Source organism: Rousettus aegyptiacus, unplaced genomic scaffold (assembly GCF_014176215.1).
Source record: "Rousettus aegyptiacus isolate mRouAeg1 unplaced genomic scaffold, mRouAeg1.p scaffold_m13_p_3, whole genome shotgun sequence".
Taxonomy (NCBI): Eukaryota; Metazoa; Chordata; class Mammalia; order Chiroptera; family Pteropodidae; genus Rousettus; species Rousettus aegyptiacus.
In genome coordinates this window covers 18,675,419-18,697,822 of record NW_023416306.1, presented here as the reverse complement: position 1 = coordinate 18,697,822, position 22,404 = coordinate 18,675,419, and the positions used below count along the sequence as shown (strand labels likewise).

The 22,404-nt window shown below is 39.9% G+C and overlaps 1 protein-coding gene across 4 annotated transcripts in view; it reads right to left on the bottom strand.

Annotated features, from left to right (window-relative positions):
- Nucleotides 1–13,482, bottom strand: part of ECPAS (Ecm29 proteasome adaptor and scaffold) — an 87,780-nt gene extending 74,298 nt beyond the window's left edge. Inside the window, exons 1-2 of one of the 4 annotated variants that reach the window (XM_016129999.2) lie at nucleotides 13,177–13,482; nucleotides 5,396–5,499 (exon numbers count right to left, since the gene is read on the bottom strand). In XM_016129999.2, the coding sequence (XP_015985485.2) occupies nucleotides 5,396–5,417 (22 nt within the window). In that variant the 5' untranslated portion in view covers nucleotides 5,418–5,499; nucleotides 13,177–13,482. Of the gene's footprint in view, nucleotides 1–5,395; nucleotides 5,500–12,549; nucleotides 12,605–13,176 lie in introns of those variants that run through there. The other 3 variants (XM_016129998.2, XM_016130001.2, XM_016129997.2) reach the window with 3 other exon arrangements.
- Nucleotides 13,483–22,404: the final 8,922 nt, after the last annotated feature.

Genomic DNA, 22,404 nt, shown 5'->3' with positions numbered 1-22,404 from the left:
TCAATTTTGTTGTAAACATAAAACCGCTATTAAAAAAAAAAAAAGTCTTTAAAAATTAGTCTCAAAGGAAACATATCAAAAACACTTAGATTATGTCCCAAAAGAAAAAAAAAACAACAACTATTTCCAGATTAAATTATGTCAACTATTACATTCATGTAGGGAAAAATTCTACTAAAAATATTCATTTACTTTCCATTAAATAATTCTCTAATTCATTTTATTTACTTGTCTTTAGTTTCTCTATCTAAAGAGAAAGAAAAGACTTTTCCTCCTTCTATCCTTCAAGGAAAAAATAACCAACAAAGGTTATTTAAGAACTTCGCTTCGGTGTTATCCACCATTAGCCGCTGATATTCTGAAAACGTGTAATTATTCCTGAGGAAACTATCCACATAAATCATTCACTCTCCAGATCTCTCCAAAAAAAATACAATTTTGACTTCCGAGTTAAGGAGGAAGGGTTATTTTTCTCACAGGATTAAAAAAGACAAACTGGTTTTTCAGTCACATTATCACTTAAGGGAAAAAAAAGAAAACATAAAGAAAAAGCAATAAATCTGTTTCCTTAGATGTACCATCTTTTCATGACAACTTGAACATTAAAACATTCCAAGAAAAGCATACACTGTCAAAAAGAAAAGGGAAAGGACTATACTTAGGGCAGTAGCCCCAATGTGGTAGAATTTCAGAGGATTCTTTTTTGGCTTGTTTGTTCAATTCTGTCATCGCTAACTTACTTTATGATCATGAATAACTTGTGTGAATTAAAAAGAGAAAATGGTTATATTTCAGGGTGACAGGTTTCAGATTTTTTTAAGGTTCTTAAATATTCTACAAAGTACATCATTTTTTCTAAGTATGAAAGTAAATTTTAAATTATAAATCAATTTGAGGCCTTAAGTGGAAGCTGAGATTGAAAGGGAAAGTTGAAAATACCTAGACCACCACCCAGTGCATCATAAATCAATTAATACCCTACAGCTACAGCATATTTTGAGGAAGATCTGTCAAGTTACCTCAGAAATATACTAGACTATAACAGAATAATTTCACAAGGAAATATTCTCTCTAACGATATTTACCTTTCACCTGATTCACACAAAGGTAAGTACATTATAGTCACAAAGCAGTTGCACAAGGCCTATTGAGCCTCAGAAAAAATGTTCTGGGGTGGGCAGCTATCGTCTGCATTTATGCATGAAAAACATCCCGATTTGACTATCTTGCCAAAGGTCATCAATCTAATGAGAAATGGACTCATAAGTTAAAACCTAGAAAACTCTTTACCCTCCAAATACACACTAGGACACAGTACCTCCCTCTAAAGTACTATTTTTTGAAATAGGTGGTATTAGCTCAACTTACAGATGAGGTAACAGCCTAGAATTCATTTAGAAAGAATACAAAGGTAGTCAGTGGCAGGGCTAGGGCTCAGACTCCAAACCCAGTGTTCCTTCTAGTGTGCCAAATTACAGTAAGCTGAAGCAGGGAAAGTGGGTGGAGATAATTCCAAGCCTTACTAGAAAACTTTGTACAACATGACTTTGTACCCTGGCCACAGACAATGTTGTTAGAATGGGTCCTCCACTCAATTCGTCCCTTCCTTGGGAATTCAGAATTGGGACCAAAGATTCAAGCCTCTCTTGAGTGTGTGGACCTGTAAGAGTAAGCCCAGGAGACAAGACATGGGCATCTTTAGCCTACCCTATGGAATGCAAAATCAGAAGAAGCTGGTCTGAAGAAAGAGCATGGAGGCACAGACAGAAGCTGGAAGAATTGGATGAATTCCAGTCCTCAGTTCCAAACCTCTCTTGAAAGCCCCTCTTATTTCCATAAAACTCACTGATTCATTATAGTAAGTGCCCATTTTTGCTTAAATCAGCTTACAATTGGGTCCTAGTACAAATGAAAGGTTCTTGCCAAGAACCTTCTGTAAAAATACATAAAAAAATAAGCAGCTAGTACATGCCTGTAGTATCAGATCAAAGAGGAAGTCCTTCCTAAGATTCTAACTTCAAGAGACCATCTCAACCATGCATCCTCTCAATCCCCAACAGCCATCCAAATTGCAATAGCTAATCAAGTGTACCGTACGTTCTCCTGGCCCAATTCTTTTTGGCAACCAAGTCCCTTACCCAGAAATACTCTCCAAACCATCTCTTCACCTCCACATATCTAAATCCTCACTATACAAGCTCCAGCTCAAATATTACAAGCTCCACACTTACACATCCCATCCTGGACCTACAAACTCCCACAGATTTTTTTTCTACATTTCTCCTGCCCTCCGCTATTTGTTGTACATTATCTAACTGCCCAATCTTCCCTCCCCTAGACCGTAACAGCTCTTTGAAGTGTGACTTGAATATGACTCCGCTTGACTGCCTGTTCATTTACTCCAACCACCTCTTGAGCTCTCCGGGTTGAAAAACTGTGACACAATCTCTTGGTACACCAGCACTTAACACAGGGCATTGCATACAGAGCAGTTGTTCAAATAACTGTTGACTATATGAAATATTACTTCTTCTGCATTAGAAAAGCCATTTAGAAGTTTATACAGACAACATCTATAGCAAGAGAAAGGTGAAGGGAATTGGTGGCAAATACCTGACATCAGAATTTCCTGGAAAGGTATTGTGTTTTTTAATACCATAACAAATACTTAGGATCTTTTTAGAAAAAAAAGAGAAGAAGGGGAGGAGAGAAATTCCAGAAGGTCTGATAGTGCGGCAGAACTGTTCTGTTCCAAATCAGGAGGGGTGCAGTAGTTATTGCAGAGAGGAGAGGAGAAAAGAAAAAGAGGGAAGACAGACCAGCAAAAGGGAGGAAAATCAAGGGCCTAGGGCAAGGCGTTTCCAATAACTTACCACATCTTCAAAAGTGAACTGAATTCCTGAAATGCCTGGAGAAAGGGAACTGTGTGTGTGCACACCAGTGAAACAGGTATGTTTCATGTCCTGCCTGACCCGGGTGAAACCAAAACACCAGATGCAAAAATAAGAGCCCAGAGGCTAAGAAAAGCATAAGTAACCTAACTTATAGAAAATTCACAAAAATTGGCTGTGATACAGGGGAGGATGAATACCTCTGAACTTTGACAATCTTTGCAATTAGTAGTTTGAGGCTGAAACTATAAAGAATAAGGAAGCTCTAGCTGGCATCTAGATTTTGCATGTCATACTCAATCCTTTCTGGTAGATCAATCCTGTGAATTATAAATCTAACCAGGAACTAACTGGTAGTTAAAAGTCCGCATCATCTATTGATTCCTACATACCAATTTAAGTCACTAAACACCACTCTAATATTTAGCAAAATCCAAATGAAGCCAGCGAGATACTTCTTTAGGAATTAATGCTTAGAATTGTGATCTCTATTCCTTAGTTTTTAAATGCAGGCTTGCCCCCTTCCCCACCTTTTTAAAAAGACCTCCTTAAATGCAAATGGACTTAAAAGGAAGTCCAGCATTAAACACAAATACAATAAGTCAGAGGTGGGGAGCGGATCCATTCCCCAAAAAAAGACTACCCATTATGGTTCCTACAGGAGTTGCCACCTTCCAGCCAGGGCAGCCCAAGGTAGTGGCAAATAAGCACCTTCGCAGGCAATGAGATCCTAAGCAAGAGGTTCCTACTAATGCAGTCCTTCCTGGTACCCCTTCCACCCAGAAGTATGGCAAACGGAAAGGCCATTTTCCTTGTCCCCTGGCCCACTGGTCTTATCTCCAGAGCCCAGGCAGACACTCCAATACAGAAATCCCTGCATCAGGATGCACTAATGACTAGACTCTGAGCAGGGAAGGGGCATCTTTTTTCTCCTGCCACTTTAGAAGTCCTAGCCATCTGCATATGATGTCAGACTACTTTAAGCTCCCGACCAACCAACCCAGCATAGCCCATAGCAAGGCTACTCCTCCCTGCTCACACACTCCCTCCCCCCAACACACACACACACACACACACGCACGCACGCACGCACGCACGCACGCACGCAGAGGGAGGGAGGGAAGAAGTCACAGGGTTAGCTTGGCAGAGCCAGGCCAAGTGAGAAGACAGCAAACCTCATCTGTGCCCTAGATTTAATAAATGCCAGACTCCAGATGCGCTGATGTCCACAAACACTGCCACCTCCCAAGGAGGCCCTTTCCCCGAGAGACAGCAGCTGCCAGATATCCAGTTAGAAATCAAAGTTACTAAACTGATGAGCAAAACGATTAGGTTATGAAAGCCAGTCTAGAGGAGATAATATATACATACTATGTGAGAGGTCGGACTGCATAACAGTCAAGTGTAAAATAGTTAGGATCCACCCAAAACAGCTACTTACCTAAGACAATGCTCATTCTGATGTATAAACTCTAGAATGTTCTTTATTTAAGTCACTATTTAAATCTGGCATTTGTGGTTCGACCTACTTGCCTTCAGTACACCATAATGCCATGAACACATCTATCACAGGCCCAAATGCTCTAAAAAAGAAAGAATCTAAGAGCAAATAAACAATGTCCTCATTTCTAAACAATTCTAAACAATTCCTCCCAATTTTCCATTTCTCTATGGTAGAATGAAGGTATGTAAAATAGCAAAAGTTGTTCTGAAGTTGAACTTTGGTCTATATAATATTCTATTCATTCCATCCCTCAAAATTCCACCTAAATAAATTAAGGCATCATACACCATCATCGGCAATATACATATTCAAAAACAGAATGCAATGGGGGGAAGGAGTCCCAATAGTTAAATTAGAAGATAGCAACAAAATGCATTTTGGATCAAAGCTACAAAATCCCAGGTACTCACTGGATATTGAGCTCGTGATATCTGAGAATTACAATCTGAATTTACAGTTTCGGTCAAAGGACCATCCAATGTCATCCAAGAATGAAAGTGACACCATACTCTTGTTTGACCTCAAAATGAAGTTAAATTAAGTGGCTTTTTCATCACAGCGCATGTCAAAATGGCAGAATTAGGACTATCCAATTACCAGGATGATGTCTCTCACAATACTCTCTCTCTCATCAAAAATAAAACAATTATCTCCATGATGACATTCCTGAAGCATGTAAAAACATTCTTCATGGTAGTGGCAGACAATGTTACTTGTAAGTTAACATAGTCTTTTCTTTGTGCACACTGCTAAGTAACATCTTCAAGTTTTATCTTTTTCTCTCTTGCTAATTTTTTTAAATTTATGTTTATGTGTTGACAAGAGAATAGAGGCTTCGAGCCTATCCAAACTAACATGAAGTTTGCTGATGCTCTCAGGATAGCTAGAAATGGAGAAAAACCCATTGAGATCCCAAGGGGAAAGTGTTGCTTGATAACCTAGGCATTTTAAATGCTACTACAAAAAAATGCACACATCCTAAGGAACTAAATCTACTAACCTCTACAATCAATGTGATACATGGTTTATCCAGTCTTGACAAAAATCCTCTGGATCACCAATGGTATGTTCATCCACTCGTACATATGCAATTGTATAAAGAATCTATTATTTAGAACACCAGGGGAAAAAAAACAATTAAAAGATTTACACTCATAGCTACCATTTTTTTCAAAAAAGCACTTTTCATTTCTGTGCTAAGATCTCCTAATTTGATGCCCCACTTTGCAAATTCAGAATGAAGAGGGAAATTATAGTGATTACCAAATTGCAGAAAGGCTAAGGAATATATTCACAAAGTTTATTGTGTAGAAGTAATATGCTGATACTTAGAAAAATACGCTGATAATTATTCACTGAAAATTTAAAAAATGATATGAATATAACATATTTTATCATATACATACATATGTATCTTTCATACATAAATAAAACCTTACATTAAAATTGAAAGAAAGTATCTGAATTATACAAGTTTTGCAAGAGTATTAGGTAAGCACACATGGTATTAGCACATTACAACTGAAAATGTACATAGTTAACAATCATAACCCTGGGACTCAGCACTCCTGATCCCTTTTCTCGGTTCTTTTTTGTCTTCTTCTCACCCTAACATATGCATAGTCCCCAGAGCTGTCCTCTGGACACTGTCCATTCCCATGACTCTAGCATCATCTTCACATTCTCCTACGCTTCACAACCAAAGCTCTCACACGCCTGCAATGCACCTGCCAAGCACTATGCCACGTTCTTAACATGCATTATCTCTTCCCATTCTTATAATAACCCTGTAAAATAGGTTTGTTATTATCCATTTTACAGATGAGAAAACCAAGGCCCACAAATTAGGCCCCTTGTTCGGAACATTAACTAAAAGGTGGTAGAGCCACCATTCAAAACCAGATCTGACTTCAGTGTCAGAGGTTTTAGCCACTATTCAAACCAGTCTCCCTACACTATTAAACATATGTGCCTCAATAATTCAAACTTGTTCCCTTTTTTTCCTCTTCCATCTTCCTATACCTGTCTAAAGGCTACACTTGTCATCCCCCTAAACTCTCTGGTGGATTCTTGGAATCATTTCTAACTTCTCCCTTTTTCATAGCCCTCATCTACTTGGCCAATAATTTCTGCCTATTTTGGGGATTCTAAATTATATTAGCTCTTTGCTAAAAAACACTTCCTCTCTCTCAATTCTGACCCTAAACTTCTTTTGCCTGGCCACTGTGATACCTTGTAATTAGTCTTGCTGCTCTCCTTGTAATCAATGTTACACCACTGCCACCTGTCATCCTTATAAAACTGATCTACTCATGTTACAATCCTGCTTAAAAAGCCTTTGATGGTTCTCTGCTGTCTACAGAACAAAATCCAAACTAGTTGTGTTGGCATTCGTATACAAGCTGGTCCCAATTTATCTTTCCAGCTTCATCTACTGCCCCCCCTAAAAATAATAATAACTTATATACAGCTTGTTTATATAGTGCATGTTCACATACATTAATTCTAACACTATGAGCATTTATTATTCCAATTTTATGATTTTAAAAAAAAACCTGAAACTTACAAAGATAAGGTAATGTGACAAGATCCCAAATCATAAAAGGCAGAAGGGACCAAGTCTCAAACTCCAAACTTCATCTCCTTCTCAAGTACTTTACACAGCCACAGCACTCTCATCCCAGCACAACAGACTGACTCAAACTTCCTCTGAAAATAGACAATATATTCTGTCTTAGCTCAAGCTCGTGTTTCCCTAGCCTGAAATGAATGCTATCCTCACCTTTTGACATTTCCAAGGAACTGTATTAGATATTTTTCATATCATGTTTTATATTAGTTACTTTATATTATATCTGTCTCTACATTGAATTCTCAGCCCTGTGAGGAAAGGACCACAAATTAGTTACTCAATTTTTAAAGTCTACTTACTAAATTGACAAATGTGAGGGAAGGAAAGAACAAGCCATAGAAGATGGCAAGTATCAAGGCCTCTGAGACTGATGAGACCTGAAACCAGAGATGAGCAACTTGGATCAGACCATGAGCACACTGGCAGTGCCTACAATCTTAACATCTATCTTCTGAACAAGGTCGAATGCCCTAGTGCCAACTATTCTCACAGACATTGGCCTTTATTAAATATTAGTTTAATGAAAGCATAATTCAAAACAGAATGGGATGAAATAAAAAATTATATGTTGATTTTAAAAAATAGAAATACTGTTATTTTCTATTTTAAACTTACTACTTGGTTAAGTAACCAAAATTTAAACGACATAGACAAAAATCAGCTCAGTTGCATGAATGGCTGTCATTAAAGCAACCATTTCTCTGGGGCTATTTCTGTATGTCCACAGAACCATATTCACCTATATAGCTATACACACAGCTATCCATGTGTCATCCTCTAAAAGAGCCAGTAGGATTCCTGGCACAGCAGAGACTTTCTCAGGAGGTATTTGACATGCTGATTATCTGGCCAACTTTTGGAACTCTAGTTTCCCATGGCTATATCAAATGGTCAAATTGTATAGTGCCAGTGTGCTTTAAGATTACAGGCTCTTACGTCTTCATGAGTTGTCTTTATCCCAATGAAGATGAGCTATTAAGGATGCCTTATAATCATAAAACCCAGAATATGAAACCACTGAATAGCTGACCAAGTGAAAAGTCCCAAACGCTTTCTTTCCTCTATCAGAAATCTCTCTAACCACTGCTAAACTCTAACTACAATGTCAACTTTTCCACGAACTGGCAGAGGATAATAATATTAGAAGAAAAACTAGCCCACATACCCTGCATTGAATTTCATTTCATTCCAAACAATTATATCACCCTAAATATAAAGAAATAAAATTACAGACCATGACCTTAAGTAATGTACAGACTAGATTTCAGAACTGCCTTTAACCGTCAAAACTAATTGTTCTTTATTTTGGCATCTTACCCCAAAATCTAGTATGTTCCCATCAGAATATTGCCAAATTTTATACACTGCATGAGATTTCTTCTAGAAGCTAGCAAGTCATGGGGGGAAAAAAAAGTCATGTTGATCTTGCTATAAACTATATATTTTCCCTTTTGCAAAGAGTAAATACAGTGGTAGAGCAGAATTAACAAACTTTGGAATCAGAGAATTTGAGTTCAAGCCCTAACTAACTCTGCAATATGAGGGAGGCTCCACCACTGAGACGACAGTACCAAATTCACGGGGAAAACTGCTACAAGGACTCAATTAGTTAATATATACAACATGATTAGAACACATGGTTAGGTCTTCAACTAACATTAGCATTACTATTATTCTATTACAATCACCTGACTCCAAGTAACCATTACATGATACCTGTGAAAATAAATTCGAAAATAAATTCAACAAATCCCAACTCAACAGTATCTTGCTTACCTTTTATCTACTCTCATACATCAATGATACTACTCCAAAAAATAACAAAATAAAAGCACATAAAATAAAATCAAGTAACATAACAAAACAAAATAAAATGAAATATAATCCTAACAGCCAATACTGCTTCTCAGGAGCTCCCGCGAAGTGTGGTGACAAACAATTGAAAGCAACTATAGATTTAAATTTATGATGTACGTCACTTCAACTGTAAAGATAAAAAATGCTGATCTGAAATCTATGGAAATTGTTACCAGCTATACATCTCTAAATAATAGATCTGAGAACCACAGATATTACTTTAGCATTATCTTTATTATATAATCCTTCATTTTGGTCCTGACATGTATTCTTCCTCTTTCTTCTCAAAAAAAGAATTATAATTCATTGGTGTTTCTTTTGTACTCCACAGCAATATTAAATAGCAGTCAAATAGTTGGATTAAAGTAACATTTGGCACAGAATCTGGTAAAACATCTGATTCGATCTTCTTCATCAGCATGAACACTATGGTACACAGGTAATCTAGCCTAAAGGCTGGTTACTGGTGCATGCTGGAGTCTGAGACACGTATGATCCAACTTCAAATCCACCACCTACTAGTTGTAGGACCTTGTGAAACTAAAAAGCCTGTTTCCCAATCCAGAAAACAACAATAATTTTACCTACCTCTGAGAATTATTTTGAGAAATAAAATATATACAAAGCACTTAAAACAATGATAGTGCTGAAATATTTAGGGATAAGTATACCGATGTCCCCAATTTACTTTGAAATGCATCCAAAAAATGGACTGAGTACATCCACTGAACTGTACACTTAAAATGGTTAAAATGATAAGTTTTGTTATGTGCATTATGTCACAATCTTTTTTTTAATAAAAAAATAATTAAAATAAAATTTTAAAACATGGATTGAAAGACAGAGAGACAAATATCTGACAAAACTAGTAAAATAACAAATGTAGAATCTAAGTAGTGGATACATGAATGCTCATTTTTAACTGTTCTGTGTTCTCAAAGATTTTTTTACAATAAAATGTTAGAGAAAAAAATGCTGGCATCTAATGGTTTGCTTTTTATTATCATCTACTAATCATAAATAATAACTGGCAAATATTCAGATACCTAACTTTTTTAAGGGAGAATTTTAAAAAGCACCTTTTTGCCAGCTATTTATCTTTTTATTACAAACATTCTGAAACTCAAAGTAGTTTATCTGAAACATCTTAGCCAGTATATATGTGTGAGATTTCAAGTTAAATCATTCTAATGTTCCAACTGCCAAGTATTTAATCTTTCCTAAAGAAATACAGAAACCAAGTCAACAGATACCTGTGATGGATGATTGATAATCTGACCAAACAAAACAAAGGAAAAGCAGGGATTGAAACTATTTGTTCCTAACTTTTCCAGTATATGATAAAGCCAGGAAATTCTATAACAAGAAGTAGTACCAGCATTTTAAGAGGTAGCTAATACACAGGAGCATACGTATGTATACAAATATGACAGCCACTTTGAAATGATATCCAATTCTTCCTCTAGTTTTTTTCACCGTTCTAACTGGTAGTTCAGATTTTAACATATTTAGTGGTACAACAAGAACTCAGATATCATGCAGTATTAAAATTTTTAACGTCAGACCACCTCATACTGGGGTGAGTACTATCAAAAATATGGAAAATAACATGTTGGTGCAGAAATGGAAAAACTCGAACCCTTGTGTACTGTTTGTGGGAACATAACATGGCACAGCAACTATGGAAAACAGAATGGCAATTCCTCAAAAAATTAAAAACAGAATTACCATATGATCCAACAATCCCACTTTTGGATATATATCCAAAAGAATTGGAAGCAGAATCTAAAGAGCTATTTGTACACCTATGTTCATAGCTGTCATTCATGACAGCTAAAATAAGCAACTCAAGTATCCATGGACAGATGAATTGGATGTGAAAATGTGATATATACATACAATGGAATATTATTCAACCCTAAAAGGGAAGAAAACTCTCTCACATGCTACAACATGAATGAATCTTGAGGACAGTATACTAAGTGAAAGAAGCCAGTCACAAAAAGACAAATCCTATATGATTCCACTTAAATGAGAAACACAGGGTAGACAAAAAGTAGAATGGTGATTGCCAGGGGCAGGGAGGAGGGAGGAATGTTAGGGTTTCGCAGGTATAATTTCAGTTTTGCAAGATGAAGTGTTCTGGAGATGAATGGTGGTGATCGTTGCACAAGAATATGAATGTATTCACTACTCTGAACTGTATGTTAAAATTTATTACAATGGTAAATTTTACATTAATGTATTTTACCACAATAACAAAAAATAAAAGGAAAAAAAATCAGGGCACTGATTTCCACAAAGGCCTAGTGGTGCTCCAGCTTCAAAATGACAGAAAAGCAATTACCTCCGTGGCTATCTATCCAAGCCTATCTCCAAACACACCATGAGACCTTGTCAACTCAGACTCTCCATCCTGCCCAGGGTCCCATCATTGTTTATTTCAACTTAAAAATGAGCAAACATTATTCCTGCTATACCAGTTTTGTGTTAAAACAGCAGGTAATCTAATCTCTCTACACCTGCCTCCTCTTTAAAACAAGGATAATTCCTACCTGCCTCATAAGGTTATGGGGGCAAAAGTGAGATCATGAACATTAAAGTACCTTTAAACTGCCAAGCACCAAAGAAACTTAAATTATGTTTATAACTACTCTCATATGTAAAATTCAAAAGGGGCTGTAACAACAGAAACCACAAAGCTTGGGACATCTCACTCATGCTTCATGCCATTTAAAACTCATATAACCCCTAAATAAACACCTCCCTTGTTTTTGTCATAAGGGTGGCATTGATGAAACAACCAAAACAAAACACTCAACCTAAAACATTTCTTCTAGCCACCCCAAATGCAATCAGAAATTGTCTTACACGTCCTAGGAAAATTCAGTTTTTATGACCCCAGCGTGGGCCTGCGACGCTCTGGGACTACACTTCCCACAAAGCATCGAGGCGAACCCGGGTTGCGGGCGGGGCGGTCTAAGATTCAGGGTGACCACCGCTCTCCCCGAACGTGGATCGTCGTCCCCTGGAAAATTGCAACGTTTAAGGTCGAGCGTGCACTGGCTCTCCTTTCTGAAAGCACTGTCACCCCGTGGTTTCTCCTGCGGCTAGCTCCGCGACCCTCTCTGCCCTCGCGTCCTTCCTGCTCCACCTGAGGGTCACCGCCTATTCTTGACCTTTGCGCTGATTTCTGTGGTGTCACAGAAAGGCACCTTCCCCTCCTCCCCGAAAGCTCCATTTCTAGAACAAGCCCAACAGATGGGACCCGGAGCCATAGCGGAGTCAGAAGGGAAAGGCAGGCATAGCCCGCCACCCCAGGGCTCGAGCCGGTCCTCCAGCCCAGGCACCGCGGGCAGGGGGCTGGGCTCCCCCTACCCTTGAACCCAGCGGATCGCTGGCAGAGGTGGCTCCGCCCGGGGCTCCGGTTTCAATTTCGCAACGTGACGGTGCAAACCTGAGGCCTACAAACGCCGGCGGCAGCGGCGTCCGGCGCCCCGCCCGCCCGCCAGGCCCCAGCGCCCCAGCCCCCAGCACGCCGAGGCCGCCGCCCGCCCACCCGGCCCGGCGCCCGGCGGGCGGCAGCGCGCCCCAGCCCTCCGGCCCGGCCAACCCCTCGCAGCACCGGCTTCAGCTCGCGGCCACAGGCTCGCCGTGGCACTTACTCAGCTCGTCCTGGGAGGCGGAGGCGGCGGCCGCAGCCATGTTGCGCCGGGGAGGGAGGGAGGGGCCGGAGGGGGAGGGCGCGGACGGGCGGCGCGGGGGGCTCGCTGCTCGCGGTGCGGCAGGGGCCCGGAGCTGCCTCGGGTCGCTCGGCTCGGGCCGCGCTGCGCCCACGAAGCCCGTTTGCCACCACTGCCGCCGCCTGCGTCCTCGTCGTTGCACGCGTCGCTCTCGCCGTTCCCCGCGAGGTCGCGACTTGGGCGCTCCCGCAGGCTCGCGCGTCTGCGGAGCCGCCGCCGTCTGTCGGCTGAGTCCGGGTGCGCCCGGCCCGCGCGGCGGCTCTGCGGCTCCGTGCCGCGCTCGCCCAACTCACGCCGGTTTTATATTTAGAAAGAGCTGAGCCATCCTCCCAGCGGCCCCCCCGCCGGGCCCCTCGCGCGCCCGCCCGCCCTCGCTCGCTCGCGGCTCGTCCTGCCCACCTGCCGCCGCCCGCCCTGCGCGCAGGAGCCGGCCCGCGAGCGCTCCCCGCGCGGACCCGGCACGCGGCGGCCTGCACGGGCGGCCTGGCCTAGCCGCGCCGGCGCAGCCTGCAGCGGCCCCAGCGCGGGGCGGACGTGCGGGCCTCTGACCTGAGTCCGAGCCGGTCTCCATTCCGGGATGCTGCGCTCGGCGCCGCGCGGTGGCCGCCGAGAAGCGAGGCGTTCGGCGGGCTCGGCCCCGAGGAACCGCGCGCTGCAGTCCGCGAGGGGCTCGACCGAGCTGGCCCGGGCTGCCCCGGCCCGGGGAGATCCTCGAAGTGGGGCCGAAACTCTTTTTTGAAAGGTCTGTGGCTGTCACATTGGCTGGTCTCGACCTGAAGAAACACGCCTGTCCAAAGGAAGAGACGTGGACTCGGAAAAGTAGAGCTGGGTTCAGAGTGGAAGGGAGGAAGCCCCGCCCTGCGCCTCCCGCCGAACTTCTCGGCCCCGGCGCTGACTCAGTCCCGGGCGAGCCCGGGCCCTGCGAGCTGCCCTGGACTAGGCTCCCAGGGCTCCTTTTTTTTAAGGCGGTGATGAAGTGTAGGTTTCTGTTTCTCTTAGAAATTAGGATTACCGAATGAAGGGATATCACTAAGCTCTACTAAGAGTTAAATGAACCTAGATTTGTAAAGCTTCCGTTCAAGTACATATGCTCTTACGACCTGTTAATGTTTTGATTCCAATACCTAGGTTCCTTTTGGTAGCCCGAATGATTTACTTTGACTATCTATTTTCACTTTATTCCTTGAGTTTGTCAGTGAGGTCATGTATGTGAAAAACGCTTGTAAAACGAAATTCAAATTAAGGGGTTTCAGAATTGTGCTTTAAGTGATGATATTGTCATAACAAAATTAGGTACAAGATCAGATACATTTTTTATAAGGAAATAAATATCCTTTAGTATTAAAATTGCATTTATTCCTAAAAGTGGAAATCCGTAAATATCTAGTTAATATCTCGAAAACTGAATGCCATTCCAGATGTAGCGTAGACAAATACAAGATAATTACACAACATTAAAAACATCCTTATTTCATTTTATAGAATTATACATGATCTTTATAAATAATTCAGATGATTCGGAATATCGTAATATTAAAAGTGAAAGACCTTCCCCCAACCCCACCCCACTCACCAGAAAAAAACTCCAGTTAACGGATACAGTTCAGTGCGCATCCTCCAAAGCCTTTTCTCAGCACACTTGTGCAGCCCCAAATACGACTAAGATGGGGAGCGAATTCACAATCACTGTAAAGTTGGCATCATTGTTTTTCCCTTATAAACATTCTTCCATGTTGATTCAATAAGCTCTACACAACCACACTTTTTTTTTGTTAATGACTTCATAGTATATTGACCAATCCCTTTTTTGAGGACATTTTTGCTTTTTGGTTCGATGTTGACACAAAATCGATGCACAATGAACTGTTTCAAAGAATACAATACAAAAGTGTATAAAGTAAAGGTTGTCCCCCACCTCCCTGCCTACTCTCCCCTTATCCCTAGAAATAATCTGTAAACAGTGGTTCATACAACCTTTCCGATGATTTTCTATGAATGTATTAAGTGTCTGCAAGGAAGGGCTGGTTTGAGGAGATTTTGACTTCCCTAACCTCAACTAGATCCTTCTAAAACTATTCCAAAAACATATAGAATCTAAATTTTAAAAAGTTTTGTAGGCAATTTTAACTTCCAGACAAAACGTTAGCAACTCATAATTTCCTCCTATATAGAAATTCCAGAGTCTACCTGTGTGCAAATAAGATATGTTTGTACACAGATTTTTGTTTGTTTTGACAAAATAAATGGAATCATATTACACATGATTGTATAACCTTACGTTTTCACCAAACGATATATCATGGGTGTCTTTCCATTTCAGAATGATGATAATAGCTAATACTAATGTACCAAACACTGTTTAGTGTTGTACATGAATGAATTCAATTAATCCTCACAACAATCTTATGAAGTAGGGATTTTTATGACAGGATTGTTGAGGAACATATCTAAAGTACCACAAACTGGAAAGTGGTGGAGTGGGGATTTGAACCCACTCACTGTGGATCCAGCGTGCATTTTTTTTTAATTAGTTTCAAGTATACAGTACATTGCTTAGACATTTATATAGTTTATAAAACAATCTCCCTAATTGCTCCCTCCCTCCCCTGGCCCTCCACCTGCCACCATATTAATGCTACTTGCATTCCCTATGCCATGCTCTCCTAACCCTGTTACCAACTATCAATTACTAATTCATACTTCTTTAACCCTTCACCCTATTCTCCCAGCCTCCAACCCCCCTCCCCTCTATCCATCACCAAATTGGCCACTATATTTGTGACTCTATTTTTGATAAGTTCTTTTTCTTCCTTAGATTCCACATAAAGTGAAATCATATGGTATTTATCTTTCTCTGACTTATTTCACTCAGCATAATAACCTCTAGGTGCATCCATGTGATTGCAAATAGTAGGATTTCTTTTTTTTAATGGCTAAGTAATATTCCATTGTATATATGAACAATAATTTCTTTACTCAATTGTCTGTCGATTGACATTTAAGTTGCTTCCATATCTTGGCTATTGTAAATTGTGCCGCCATGAAGATCGGGGTACATAGATCTTCACGAATTATTGTTTTGGTTTTTTCACCGTGCATTCTTAATCAGTATCATCCATATGTACAAAGTTATCTCATTCTTTTAAATGGCTGCATGATAAGTACATGAAAAAAATTAATCATTCCCTTAGAATGAGCATTTAGGTTGTCTACAATTTTTTACTAGTGCAAACAGTGCTACTGTAACACACTTTTTTGTAAAACATTTTTAAACATCTTCATGAAGTCACATTTCTATATGTAGATGTGCAATTATCAGGTATAAAAAAAGATGCCTTTAACATCTCGTTATATACAGTACTTAATAGGTTACAATGGTGCTTTTAACCACTTATAGTTGCTTTTTCTATAGTTATAGCTTTTTTGTAATTGCTTCTCCCTTAAACTACTAATAGTTTTGTTCCCACTAGCTTCATATTCTTACTAGACTCTTTCGGTGTGTGAAGGACTCTCCTTATTTTCAGTGCCACATATTAATTTTTCAAAGTAAAGCAATACATATATATATTTCTCTGGAAAATTCAACAGATTGCAGAAGACAAATATAAAATACAAGAATAAATACTTTTGATATCAAATGCTGATACTCTAAGGCCCATCCCTCTCTCTGGTGGCAAGAGAGAGAAGTAGTGGCAGCATGCAGTAGGATGCCATTGATATAATGCTACCATATGTAAAACAATGCTATGCATTGAGTAGGCATGGATATATATGTAATAAAAAGTTTTTAGCCCATGTTTAAAAAAACAAATGAGATTGATGAAGCACATATTAGCATACCAGTCATCTATAAGAAGAGAATTCCAACTCAATTAATAGCATTTAATTAGACATTTTGGTTTTGAGTAGTGGTCTCGAGATACTTTGTATCCAGAATTTACTTCAGCTTTCAAAAACAACGGAATTGGGGAAGGGAGTGAAGGGAACAAAGAAGAGGCCACTGAGAAACCAAAACAAGATATAACAAAATCCAAGAACTAAAAACGTATGTCTTTTACTTCTTAGAAATTCCCTCTTCCCTTTTGTAGGCCCTATTTACACCAAATGTATATATCACAGTTCTAATAAGGTAAATAATCTTATGTCCATGGTCAAAAGCAGATTAGAAGCAGAATATCAGAGAACACTTTTCTGGGCAGGTACATGGATGAAATAAATGCTAACAGACACCCTAAAAATGAGAGAAACAGGAAAACTATGAAAAGAAGCTACGACAACTCAAAAATCAAAGCATTCTGGAGTTATTTATAAAGTACGAAAAGCACTACCCACCCCCTAGGCCCTGAAATTATTTCACTTGAATAACTGATGTTCATGGTTTTAATCCAGACATCAATAAATAGTAAAATTATGTCTAGTATGTCAGTAAACAAGGAAGTAGGGGGTATATTTTACCAAAATTTTCATCTAAAATGGGTATAATAAAGGATTAATTTCGATTTCTAAAGTCTGCCTCTTTTCATCATTATCTCTCCTTCTTGCTCCCTTATGCACCTTATTGGCAAACCTTTTCTGTTAAGGGGTAGATAGTAAATAGTTTCAGCTTTGTGGGCCATACAGTCTCTGTCACAACTACTCAACTCTGCCGTTATAACATGAGCGTGGTCGTGGGCACTACATAAAGGACCATGGCTGCATTCCAATAAAACTTTATTTACAAAAACAGGCCATGGGCTAGATTTGGATTAAGAACTATAGTTTGCTGATCTCTCATCTAGGAACTTCCTGAGAAAGGTAGACTGGGAGGTGAGTGTTGGGAGCTGAACATCCGTAAAAGTCTCTAATCTCCAAGGAAACACCAAGGATGCTGGGATAGAATTCTAAATTGGAAATAACTTCTCATAATTTTCAAGGCACTGCTCAACTTTTTTCTACCTGCCACAATGCCTCATTTCCTTTAAATCAGCTTGATTCACTAAAGGTAGTGTTTTGTCTTAGGCTTTTATTCAGGCTCAGAGAGCTATTTTGCTTCATTAGCAACATTTAAAATTTTCCAAAAAAAAAAAAAATCCATTTAAAGACATTGACTATAATGTTTTCTAATGTCCTTTACCCGAGGAATAGCTTTTCCTAGAATTTGGTACCAGGAAATGTTTCAATCTCAGGGAAAGGTCTATGCTGTCTTTTTTGAGACAATAGGAGTTAAGTAATCCATTGTGATTTCATTCTTTTGTCTAGACTGATAGCGTCCAATTGCATTAAACTCTCATACCATATTCAGTTCATTGGTGTCCTCAGACATTTTATAAATGTTCAGGAAGGACAAAGGGAAGGCGGCTATTCTGGCAACAATTATAACATTTCAGATGAGAAGTAATAGAAATGGAGAGTTGAATTTCAAATTCAAGAGGCAATCAAAGACAGATGAGATGTAGGGATTCAGGGACAAGGGAGATCATAATAACCAAGGTAGAAGAATAGGTTTGGAGACTAGGGAAAAGATAAGAAGATGGGTTTTGAATATATCGAGCTAAGCAAACATTAATTATTTATCGTCTCTCCCCTCCCACCCACTTACTTTCGAAAATAATAGAAGTGCCTTATAAAAGGAGTGATACAGAAGAACAAAGATTGTGAATAAAGACCAAAGACAAGTTGTAAAGCAAATGGGAACACAGCCAGCTGAGGTCAAAGCAAAGGTGAACATTTCTAAGCCTGCAAGGACAGCAACTGTGACTTGGTAAGGTTGACACATACAGAAAATCTTTTGGCCATGCCGTAGCCTGCCCTTGTGTCTTGTCCCCAATAGCACCGGGGCCACAGACAATGGAGCCTTCGGGAGTGGACTGGCATCCAGTGTTTAGCAACTAGCCAGCTCCAAAGATGGCTAGTTGGATCAAGAGACTCCAGTTTTTATATTCAGGGGCTGAAAGAATTGTTTAATTCCAAGCTCTGCCCAGAGAGATAAATACACTGTACCTCTACCCAGATTACCTTTGGAACTGGATGGGGCCAATATCTAGGAAAGATTTGTAGGCAAACAATATTATCAATACTATTAGACAGAGGAAAAATAATTGCTGAAACCCAGTCTGAATTTACCTCAGGCTAAGAAGTACTTCGTCTCTCTTAAAATCCTCAATCCGCCCCCACGCCCACCTCACACCCCCATCTCTAGAATCTTTCTATTCCTGTGCTACAAACCCCAGGTTTCACTGCATTCCTCTCAGGCTGACCCAGCCTCTTCTAATCACCCCCCAAAACTCCACTGAGCCATCTGGAACCTGTTTAGTAGTTACAGACACCCGTGTATCATCAAGAGCTTCACAGAATTCACTCTTACTTCCTACCTTATCTGATTATGCATTGTCCCATGCAGCCCTCTCCAGTACAAACTGCGAAATCTCTTACATCTCACATTCCACTGGGTGAGGTAGTAGAATCAGTTTCCTCCTAGCTCCTCCTGGACTTCCAGACCAAAGTTCCACCTAGCTTAAGTCTTCCTCTCCATTTTAAATCCTGGAGTATCTTGGATGTCAACATCCATTGATGGAAACATCCTCCACTTTGGCCTTTCATTTCCTTGAATGTTTCTTCTCCGTTCTCCTTCACATTCACTCCATTGCAGTGACCCCGCTCCCACAGGCACACCCTAGACTTGGTCACCACCTACTGCTTAAGCTTTCCCTTCTTTTAACCCACCCACTAGACTGTCATCCTGACTTTTGCTCAATTATTCCAATACATTCATTCTTTTCTCAAAGTCGGGTTTATTTATTTATTTTTTTAAAGTCAGGTTTATTTATGAGTTACACATTTTTTTAAGCTTTATCTAGGTTTAATTGATAAACAACAAACCACATATTTAAACAGTAGTAAAGATGAGTTTTGACATACACGTACACCCACGAAAACATCACCACAATCAATATAATAAATCTCGAAAGTCTCCTAATGGACCTTTGTAATTCTTCTATCTGTGCCCCTAAACCTTCTCCCCTTCTAGGCAACCACTGATCTGTTTTCTGTCATTATAGATTAGTTTATATTTTCTAGAATTCTATATAAATGGAATCCTATACTATGATAGACTACATCCTTTTTTATTTGCCTTTATCACTTTGAGATTTCATCTAGGTTGTGCATTTCTTTTTACGGTTGAGTAGTAATCAATTGTCTGGCTGTGCCACTACTGTTTACTGTTTATCCATTTTATTAGTTGCTGGACACTTGAGATGTTTCCAGTTTTTAATTATTACCAAAAAAAAGCTGCTGTAAATGGTCTTACACAAATAAGCTTTTGTTTCTATTGAGGTATAATCACTTATAATAAAGTTCAATTTTTCCCCCTCTTTAATTCCCCCCCACCCACTCCCACCCCTTACTTATGGATGTTGCCATTTCCCCTTAAGAACTGGATCTCTGAAGGCGGGTGCCTCCTCCCACATGCTCGGGCATGCACCTGGGACCTGGCACCCGCAGTGCACTCAGCACACCAGGGGCCTGACCCGTGGCTCCACCTGGGATGCAAACCCAGGACCTTCTGCATGTAAAGCAGACGTGCTAACCACTACACTATGGACCCACCCCCATAAAATTCAAGTTTTTAAAGTGTACAATTCTATTTGACAAATGTATGTAGCATACAAGTTGACAGACATACACAATCATGGAACCACCACCATAACCAAGCTATAGAGTATTTCCATCACCCCCAAAAGTTCCCTTGAGTTCTCCACTGCAAGTGCTTGGAAACCACTGATCTCATTTCTGTCCTTGTAGTTCTGTCTTTTTAGAATGTCATATAAATAGAGCCATATAGTGTGTACCTTTTCGTGTCTGGCTTCTCTCACTTAGTAAACTGCTTTTGAGATTCAGCTATATTGTTGCACATAGTAGTAGTTTATTCCTTTCTGTTGCTGAGTAGTATTCCATTGTGTGAATATATGATCATTGATCTGTTTACCAGTTGCTACAAATATGAGTAGCTTCCAGTTTGGGGCAATTATTAATAAAGCAGCCATAAATATTTCTACACAGGTCTTACCGTAGGCATGTTTTTATTTCTCATGAGTAAATAAATACCTAGGAGTGGGATTGTTGGGTCACATGGTACGAATATGTTTAACTTTCTAAGTATAGTAGTTATTACGCTTTGATTTCTCTTATTCTTTGACCTCTTGACTTTCTTCCTTTATATTAGCTAACTCTTATCTTCATCTTCCTTATCTAAATTGGATTCCATCCTTCATTTCAAACATCCTTTTACTCATATCCCCATCTTCTAGATCAACCCGACCATCCCTCTTCTCTATAACTATTCTGGAACAGATTTATATATCTTGAGAAAAATTATTCAATGTACTTATTAACTTGACATAAATTGGTAATCTCTAACATTGCAGGGAAATCTTTCGGTGTTTTCTTGGTCAGCTCATATTGTACCTAGAAGCCATCTCAAACCTAATTTTCTCTTATCAAGCTTCAAATCCCACTCCCACCTACTTCTCCTGCTGCCTTCTCAATGGATTTCCTTTCAGCGGATTCCACCAGACACCATCGGTTACATACCTGCTTGCATCTACTCTTCCTTGCCTCCTTACCTTCGTTACAATGAACAGTGGCCCCTGGCTCTGGCTGTTTAAGGCTAATCTCTCCATCTGTGTTTCCTCCTAGTTTCTGAGTCTTCCTTTTATAGAAGGCTCCTTTGCTCTGTATCTTCATCCTCTTTCTCTCTAGTGGATCTTTACTGTAGCTTGCTAGTTTGCTTGCTTTCTATTTCTTTCCCTTTCCTTTCTAGAAAATACCCCTCCTCCCACCCTCCCCGTTATAGCTCTAGAGAGCCAGGCAGGACAGTTTTTGTCGTTTTCTTTTTTAGGAGATGATCAGCTTTCCCAGAGAGGAAATAATAGCCTCTAACTGGCTATGTGAGATGAATCCAATGGTTCATTTAGTTGAACTTGCTCTGTCCTTTTAAAGTCTTAGGGCCTTGACCCATCCTGCTCCTTCAGTAGGAATGTCTTTCTCTCCCAACTCCACCCCTCCAAAATTGATTCAGTTATTAGGACCCTCCAAACAATTTTTCTGAAGTTCCTTAGCCCTTTTTGCTATACCCCTAGGAATTTATGCAGCGCCAATTCAGATATTCGACAAATATCTATCTAGCACCTACTATGTGCCAGGTACTGTTCTAGCACTTGGGAATTGTAAGAACATGGAACAAACCAAATAAAAATCCTTATCCTTGTGTAACTAATAGTCTAGTGAAAAATGCAGACAATGAGTACACAACAAATAAGAATAAGATATAATATGTTACAAGGGGAAGCAGGAGTGAGGAGGGGTTTGGGTTCCAGTACAAGAATAGTAGTGGGAGAGGTTCACTGAGCTATGAAGGATACTCTGCCTCTGGGATGATCGTGTCAGCCAGAAGTGCCAGGCAGGTTGGAGGGAGAGGGAGAGCAAGGAAGCCATTGTGACCAGAGCGGGGAAATGGGAGAAGAGGTCAGGGAGGTTATGGGTGGCTAGCTTCCATAGGGCCTTGTAAGGTCATTGTCAAAATTAGTTTTGCTGAGCAAAATGGGAAACCTTTGCAGGGTTTTAAGCAGAGGAGAAGCATAATCTGTTTTATGTTTTTAAAGCATTTCTCTGCCTGCAGTGTGGAAAAAAGTGAAATCAAGAAGCTATTGCAATAATCCAGAGGAAGCGTGATGATGGTTTAGACTATGGTGACAGGTGTGAAAGAAATAAAATTGATGCTTGTTTAATTCAAGTTGT